Source organism: Temnothorax longispinosus, unplaced genomic scaffold (assembly GCF_030848805.1).
Source record: "Temnothorax longispinosus isolate EJ_2023e unplaced genomic scaffold, Tlon_JGU_v1 HiC_scaffold_52, whole genome shotgun sequence".
Classification (NCBI taxonomy): Eukaryota; Metazoa; Arthropoda; class Insecta; order Hymenoptera; family Formicidae; genus Temnothorax; species Temnothorax longispinosus.
This window is the reverse complement of record NW_027270363.1, coordinates 112,759-121,595: the sequence shown is the minus strand read 5'-3', so window position 1 is coordinate 121,595 and position 8,837 is coordinate 112,759. Positions and strand designations below refer to the sequence as shown.

The following is an 8,837-nucleotide window of genomic DNA, read 5'->3' as shown; positions in this document are numbered from 1 at the left end:
GCTATGTGTCTCGGCTGCTTGGTTTCTCGCGACACAAAGTGCACAGTGTTTTACGTCGGAACAGACAGCATCCGTATCATCATCAGGGAGTACAGCAACTCTTTCCGAGAGATCAAGAACATCGCATCTATTTTTGTGAAGGTATTTTTATTTAATGTTTTTGCGTGATTTTTTAATAAATATTAACAATCAGCGAAACACGTACAGGATTTCTCGCGCAGTGTCGGCGGAATAATTTTTTCCCCGACCGTATTCTGTGGACGGATGAAGCTACGTTCACCCCGAACGGCGTGTTTAATACACGAAATTACGTGTATTGGGCAGAAGAAAATCCGCACGTCGTTCGAGAACGCGCATTTCAATATCGCTGGGCGATAAATGTATGGGCGGGAATAACAGCAGACCGAATCGTAAGTAGTAAATTTACTTAGTAAGTTAAAAAATTTTATTATGAAGAATAGGGCAAGGGGGAAAGCCGTAACAGGATGTTCGTGTTAAATTATTTTTAATAAACAAATATTTTTTCAACCATAGTAAACTGTGCGCCGACAAATCGTCAAACTTGTTGAAACACAATTTTGGTTGGTGTAGTAAAATTCTCTCCCACTAAATTTCTTTACAATTTTAGATGCTTAGCATCAAAAATTAAATCGTAACGATTTAATTAAGGAGGTGGAAGGGAATTTTACTACACCAACCAAAATTGTGTTTCAAGTCTGACGATTTGTCGGCGCGCAGTTTACTGTGGTTGGAAAAATATTTGTTGATTAAAAATAATTATGCTAACACATTTCGTCCGAGTAGACAATGTAGTTATGCTCTTATCCAATCCCTTGCAACAAGCCGTTCAAAGCTCCCTCTAAAACTGAAAAGTCACTAGACAGAGAGGGAGCCCGCAGCGCCCGTGTCGCTCGCCATCTCATTATGTTTCTTGTTGCGGTCCCGACCACAAGCATGAAGAAACGTTCCAGAAAAGATTCCAGAGGAGATTCCCGGGAACGGTCGCGAGACCCTTCGCGGCATCGACATGGAAGGAAGCGTTCCAGAGGTGATTCGCGCGATGGTTGGCGTGAGTACGGACATCCTTCGCAGGATGTTGGGATACTTGAGCGTATCGATAACCTCGAAAAGGGACTCGCCGCCATCTTGCAGGCAGTGACACGTCCGCCAGTCGCCGAGTCGTCGAGTCTTCTAGCTGCAGAGGAGTCCTCCGCAACGGAAGTTGCCACACAGGAGGAAGGCGCGTCGCACAGAGGTGAGCTTGTTGCTTTAAAATCGGAAGAGACCATGAACCGGACCGCTGAGTCCCGGTCGCGTCTCTTGTCGACGCTAGAGAGGCCATGAACCGGGCCACTGAGTTCCGGTCGAGCCTCTAGTCGACACGACCGAGCCTCTAATTGGGCTGTGTGCTCATGCGTTATCCGCGCGCACCGCGTGCGGATGCGACGGGCGCGTGTCGCTCCACGCGAGCGACCAAACGCACGGAAGCAGCCGTATACAAAAACGATGTACTCGTTAATTAGGCGACTTGCTTGACGCCTGTATTTCCTTTCAGAGGTTATCCAACATGATAATTCCGCGGTCGAGGTGGAGGATATTCCACTCATCGCTCAGAATACTGGCTCTGTTGCGTCTACTGCGCCTGTGACGACAGAAATAGCGGAGGCGTCGGATGGCGAACAGGAGAATTTAGTCCCTGATTTCAAGATGGATCTACTAGGAGACAATAATACTGATACGTCAATAGGTTCTCCAGTACATAACCTGATTGGTGAAAAATGGTCTTCCATATTTTCTAACGGCCTATCCAAGGAATCCAAAGAAACCTTATTAAAGAAATATCCGGTTCCGCAGAATGTACTTATGGCGAAGGCTCCTACACTAAATACCGAGATTCGCCACGTAATTCCGGCGTCGGCGGTCAAGCGCGACGACTACCAGGTTGCTACTCAACGAGTAGTTGAAGCATTAGTCGCAGCCCTGGCAAATCTAGTTTCAGAATTGCTAAAACCGGAGGATCAGTGGGACACAAAGCGTATTTTTGAATTAGCCAGCGACGCTGGTCGTATAGCAGCTCAAACGCAACATCATATTTCAAGATCGCGTCGAGCTCTAATCGCGCCAATGCTTACCTTCTTGGCGAAAAATGCTTTGGACTTGTCTCCAATTGATAAAAAATTATTTGGCGAACAATTCCTAGCCAAGATAAAGGAAACGTCAGAAGCGGATAAACTGGTTAAAACTTTAGCAAAACCGGCTTCCTTTGCTTCGAAACCCATTCAGCAAAAGACTAAACCTCAAACAAACCTACCCCTGGGAAACCGCAGGGGCCCCGCTGTCAAGAAAACATCCAACGCGCTTCGAACGACGAGGGCCTATCAGTCAACGGCGAAGCGTCGATCGAGATCCCGGTCGAGATCATCGCATCATCGTCGGTAGGAGAAGAGGTTGCAGGAAGACTGACTAATTTTGTAAATATTTGGTCTACTATTACTGGTGACTGTACAATTCTAGAGGCAGTTGCAGGTTATAAGATCCCTTTTAGGGGCTGTCCACCGTCTCGACCTCAGCTGCCAGAACCAAGGTTGAGCAAAAGCGACAGAATATCCTGTGCAGTAGAGATTGATCGCCTCTTAGCTAAGGGAGCTATTCGTCAGACCCATTGGTCTCAGGACCAATTTCTGTCGTCCTATTTTTTAATTGATAAGCCATCGGGAGGCAAGAGGTTTATTTTAAACTTAAAACCCTTAAATAGATTTGTTTCTACTCCGCATTTTAAAATGGAAGGTATTGACACAGTTTGTAAACTAATATCCCCTGGCTGTTTTATGGCCTCTCTTGATCTGGAGGACGCATATCTGTTAGTACCGATCCATGAGTCTCATAGGAAATACCTACGGTTTGTTTTCCAGAGTAAACTATACGAGTTTATAGCATTGCCATTTGGATTATCAACAGCACCTTTTATATTCACTAAAATTCTTAAGCCAGTGGCTGCTTTCTTAAGAAAGAAAGGGGATTTTTATCTGTAATATATCTGGATGATTTTTTGTTATTTGGCGACTCAGTGGAAGAATGTGCTTCCAATGCAAGAATAACTCTTCAAATATTAAGGAGTTTAGATTTTATTATTAATCACGACAAATCCGACTTAATTCCTCAACAAATAAAACGCTTTTTGGGTTTTATATTTAACTCTAGAGATATGTCTATTGCGTTACCAGAAGAAAAGAGACTGGCCAACTTACAACGTATTAAGGATTTTTCCAAAATAAAGTCTTGCAAAATTAGACAATTTGCGAGTCTAATTGGCTCTTTAATCTCGATTTGTCGGGCGTCTCCCTATGGTTTTTTATATACTAGAGATTTTGAGAGAGAGAAATTTCGAGCTTGCTGTAAATATGGGGACGATTTCGACGGATCTATGCGATTGCCATCTTCTCTTCAGTCAGATTTTAAATGGTGGATTAACGCCCTGAGCCACCCGCCAATTTCCGGTCCACTAATTAGACCTAACTTTAGTTTCGAGACTTATACGGATACTTCCCTCACAGGTTGGGGTGCATCCATGGGAAATCAAACAACACATGATTGGTGGTCAGAGGAAGAAAAATCTGAGCACATAAATTTTTTTTTAGAACTTAAGGCGGTAGAATATGCATTAAAATGCTTTGTAAATAACGAGTCCTCTAAAGAGATATTACTACGAAGTGACAACACTACGGCAATTGCATATATAAATAAAATGGGTTCAGTACAGTTCCAAAAACTCGCTTCTCTAGCCAAAGTCATTTGGCAATGGTGTGAAGCTAGAGATCTATACCTATTCGCTTCATATATTTCTTCAGATGATAACTATATCGCGGACGGCGAATCTAGAGTTATCTCGACGTAGACTGAGTGGGAACTAAGCGCTTCGGCATTTAACGAAATTTTGAGACAGCTTGGCCCATTTGATATCGATCTTTTCGCAACTTATGCTAACACTAAATGCGATAGTTTTTGTTTGGCTCCCCGATCCCTTCTCGGTCGCGGTGGACGCCTTCACAGTAGACTGGAGTTTAACTTACTTCTATGCCTTTCCCCCCTTTTCTATTATTACAAAAACTTTAAGTAAGATTGTAAGAGACAAAGCAGAAGGAGTTTTAATTGTCCCGTGGTGGCCAGCTCAACCTTGGTTCCCCCTTTTCAAAAAATTGTGCGTTGCAGATCCGATTATCTTTGATCCGAGCCCTAATTTATTATCTTCGCCTTTTAGGAAACAACATCCCGTATGGTTCAACATTTTCCTGGCAGCAGAGAAATTATCAGCGAAGCGTTTCGCCGTAAGGGATTTCCTGAACGATCATTAGAGGTGGTCCTAGCGTCCTTAACAAAGGGTCCATAACCCAGTATTCAAAGCCTATAAGGCTTTGGTGGGATTTTTGCGTTAAGCGCTCACTAGATTGGTTTCACCCGGACATACCGCTATATAAAGCGTTCTAATATACAATTTGGAAATCCAACTATTATCAAGATCCCAGATAGGGTAAAGACTTCCGGAATTAATCGTAACCAACCTTTTATGTCTTTTCCGAGGTTCGAAGATCATCCATCATTGTGTATAGTAACTATACTTCAACTTCATTACTATATGGATAAAACTAAGCATGTACTACCAGACTCCTCGGTCGTGCTTTTATTAACCTATAATAAGCGAATCCGAGCGGCTTCGTCACAAACGATCAGTAGGTGGATTAAACAAACTCTCTCTGAGAGCGGAATCGATACGTCAGTTTTTTCGTCGCATTCGACTCGTCATGCTTCTTCCTCGTCAGCTGCACGTCTTGGCGTTAGCATTGAGGAAATCCGTCGTACGGCAGGTTGGTCGAAAAATTCGACTACCTTTGCCAGATTTTACAATCGCCCGTTATTGCCAACGGGAGATGTGGCGAGAGCGGTAATTCTCAATAAGCCTTAATAAGCCTTAATAAGTCTTAAAGAAGTAAACTAAAAGGTTACGAATATTCAGTTATATTCTATCAAAAATTTCCTTAAGTTTTAATACGGCTTGGAAAAGTAAATTAAAGGTTTACGTATATTCATTTATATCCTATTGAGATTTTTATTTAAATTTTGATATGACTTAAGGAAACAAACTAATGGTTTGCATATATACTTAGGTTTTGTAGTCTACAATTCTCAATTGTATGTATACCTGCGTGTTATCTTTATGATTCAACAATTACTCAACATTAATAAAATGTACTGAGTGAGATACAAATCTTTATAGCTTTAAACAGCTACATTGTCTACTCGGACGAAATGTGTTAGCATAATTGTATGATCAAACGAACTTTGTGAAGTTCGATCATAATTATGCGTTCACTTTCGTCCGAGTAGTTACTTCCCACCCATTACCCCACAGGAAGAATTACCTTCACTGTGCCCTGTATCAAGATTTGTATCGGCTTTAAAACAATGGGTGTTTACGATAATGGCTATCCGAGTAATTTCCCCTAGGACCGAAATATACGATAAGCACAGCCATCTACCACCATCATGCTTCGTGACAACTCAATGATGTCTGGTAAAGCCAAATCAACGGGCAAGTTGGGAGTTGCGAGTTCCGTGAGTTTGTAGCAGGTAACCTAAAAAATACGATATAAATTATTTGATTATTACAATTAAAAATAATCTGTTTTTAATTGTAATGTATGGTATTCACTTCATTAAAATTATAATTATGTAACACAATCATGTATTTTTAACGTATTGTTTAAAGTAATGCCAAAGAGGTTATCTTATTTACAAACATTTTTTTATTCACTTGTCTATCAAGTTTCTATCATAACTGTATTATTTCAAAGTGTAATATAAAATTTTAATTAGACATCGATTCTCAATAAATGTTATAAATAAATGTTATTTTATTTAAACGTACTTATAAACATAAGCAGTCATGAAAGAACTGATTTTAGCTTTTGCTGTCAATTTCATATCATACTTTGTTGAATTCTGTTAGATTTTTATTAGTTCAGATTAGTTTCTATTTTTGTAGCAGTAAAATTTACATATAATATATATTTTGAAAATCAGATTTTTATAGGTCTGCTTCGTTGAGAAATAGCTACAGATAAATTAAGTTCAGTGAGAGAAGTGAATGATGTTGGTATTATAAGTCAATTATTACAATTTGTTCAAGTATATAGTAACTAATTTTTGTAATTACAGTGAATTATACAGAGTTCAGTGGACTGATAACAAGGCAAATGCTGGCAGAAAATAACTACGTGTACAAAATCTTCTAGTCCATCAAATAAGCAAGCTTGGAAAACGACTTGTCTATCAAGTTTCTATCATAACGGTATTATTTCAAAACCTAATATAAATTTATGTATAAATATTATGCATGAATATTTCACTAATGTGACACTAACATTAATGTTTACAATAATTTTTTTTAATTTGTAATGCAAGTACATAGTAAATTAATATATACTGTCAACACAATAAGAAAAATTTTTGTTTGTGCAGTTTACTTAAAGCTATATACAAATCTATTAACATTTATGAACAAAATGTTGGATTATTTTCTTCATACTTTATATTGCATTATTATTAAATATTTTCAGACAAGACATGGATATACAAGGAATGTGGGACTTATTTTTGATCATCCATCAGATGATGATGAAGATTATCTTCTGCCTCAACGGGAATTTCACCCTAAGATTCCAGATTTTTTTGAAAATATTGTATTGACATATTCTTTAACAGGTAAAGGTTTTGCTACAATACAATTTACTGTTTTAATTTTGTAAAGGTATTTTTGTATTATATTAAATGTAATAAACTTCATTATTGTTTAAATAGATTTTAAATCACATTTTCGACTAGAAAAAACTACGTATGAAAGATTGGTGCAAAGCCTTGGAGGACGTCTTCACCGTGACCGGGGTGCTGAAAAAATGTCTCCCGATAAACAAATAGCTATTACCTTATGGGTCCTCGGAAATCAGGAAGTTTACAGGTTAGTATGTTTCTTACAGCGTTAATCTGTTAGTATGTTTTATATTAAAAATGCACTTATATCTAAGTGCATTTGGCCAAACCACTTTTATGTTTTTCTTCCATTAAACTTTTGTTTGCCTTTAAGTTTTTGTCGAGTTATTTTTAAAAATATTTTTAACACAAGTTGTACCGGCAGCTTTCAAGAAGAAATAATTTAGCGACCTTAGATTGCTGTTGTGTAAAATTGTTAAGGTTTATTAAGGACGACTTTGGTTTTTTAAATAAGAATTCTAAATTTTTTAATACTTTTTTGTATTTTATATATTAAGATGTTTTTATATAAAACACTCTTATTAAGTCTTATTTTAATTTCATTATTTCTAGTTAGAGTCACTTAAATTGTATTAGCAATGAAAAGCTTAAATTATTATAATTTTCTTGTATTTTAAATTTTTGTGTATTTATATATTGTATAAAGGCAACAAAATTTTACTTTTAATAAAAATTCAGATTTTAAATAATTATGTGCATGTAAACCGTAATATACGTACAATTTTTGTTACAGATCGGTAGCAGATAGATTTGGTGTATGTAAGGACACCGTTTGGAATTCTGTATTTGAGGTTGCGATGTTACTAATTGAAGATGTTCATACATATATTAAATGGCCTGAACCTTATGAAATGATTAACTTTGAAAGAGAATTTCGTGCATTAAGTGGTTTTCCTGGAGTGATTGGAGCAATTGATGGCTCTCATATAGCTATAAGTGCACCCATAGAAAATTCCGACAATTATATTAACCGCAAAGGTTACCATTCATTAGTGTTACAAGGGATTTGTGATTATAAATTAAGGTTTATAGATGTTTTTACGGGAATGTGCGGTAGTGTTCATGACGCAAGAGTTTGGCGTTTAAGCGATATTAAGGAATTAATAACACAGGATGAAAATAGATACTTTCAAAATCAATACCATCTTTTAGCTGATTCAGCATATCCTTTGTCAAAATATATGTTAACTCCTTATCGAGATAATGGTCATTTAAACCGTCTACAAAGAAACTTTAACACAAAATTGTCAAAAACACGTGTAGTTATCGAACGTGCATTTGGAATGTTAAAAGGAAGATTTAGAAAATTACGATATGTTTATATGTACAATACGGAAATGATACCTTTAATTATTATTGCTTGTTGCATCTTACATAACATATGTATAGAAAATGAAGATGAACCTATGGCATTTGATCCAATAGAAATGGAAATTAATAACGAAATTGCATTTATAAACGGAACAGAAAAAAGAGATCTTATTTCTCAGTTATTGTAAATTTTTGTAATAAAATATGTAACTATATAATTTTTAATTACATGCATATCTCTTAATTAAATTTCTCAAATTTTTAAATATATTTTTATTTTTTGGAAATATAATTCTTTCTTCACGTTTTTTTATACACACACACACACACACACACCCACTCACCCACCCACACACACACACACACACACACGTAGCAAAAGTGCTAATTTATAATATAGTAATAATTAATAATTAATTGTTCAAAATAACTAAAATAATCATAAAACAATATTTACGTAAATATAATTTTAAAACTATAATGATCTATTTCTTAACAAGTCCAAATTTAAAGAATAGAATAAGGCAGATGATATATCTATATAAATCAGAAACACAATCGATCACATTTAATAAATTTATTACATATAACTTTAAAATAAAATCAGAAATTATATATATATATATTTGTAATATGTATCTTTATAATGCACACATCTGAATAGAAAATTTTGAGTAATGAATAACTAAACTTATTTTATT

The 8,837-nt window shown here is 36.4% G+C and overlaps 1 protein-coding gene and 1 pseudogene across 4 annotated transcripts; both read left to right on the top strand.

The window, feature by feature from the left end:
* The first annotated feature begins 913 nt into the window (after positions 1–913).
* LOC139824700 (uncharacterized) lies at positions 914–6,754 on the top strand. Of its 4 annotated transcripts, none has more exons than XR_011735244.1 (5): positions 914–1,255; positions 1,556–2,471; positions 4,259–4,939; positions 5,408–6,346; positions 6,615–6,754. XR_011735244.1 is itself a non-coding variant. In XM_071797235.1 (2 exons), the coding sequence occupies exons 1-2, from the start codon at positions 925–927 to the stop codon at positions 2,437–2,439; spliced, it is 1,215 nt and encodes a 404-aa protein (XP_071653336.1). In that variant the 5' UTR covers positions 914–924; the 3' UTR covers positions 2,440–3,824. The 4 variants fall into 4 exon arrangements, 1 of the variants encoding a protein (XP_071653336.1); XR_011735245.1 differs by having other exon boundaries at positions 4,259–5,625; positions 6,214–6,346; XR_011735243.1 differs by having other exon boundaries at positions 4,259–6,346.
* Positions 6,620–8,508, top strand: LOC139824704 (putative nuclease HARBI1; annotated as a pseudogene).
* The last annotated feature ends 329 nt before the right edge of the window (positions 8,509–8,837 follow it).

Excerpts from the sequence above, each read along its gene's own strand:
- LOC139824700 (XM_071797235.1), top strand. The coding sequence starts at position 925 with ATGTTTCTTGTTGCGGTCCCGACCACAAGCATGAAGAAACGTTCCAGA. Across the intron at positions 1,256-1,555 it reads GGAAGGCGCGTCGCACAGAG|AGGTTATCCAACATGATAAT; the intron begins GTGAGCTTGTTG and ends ATTTCCTTTCAG.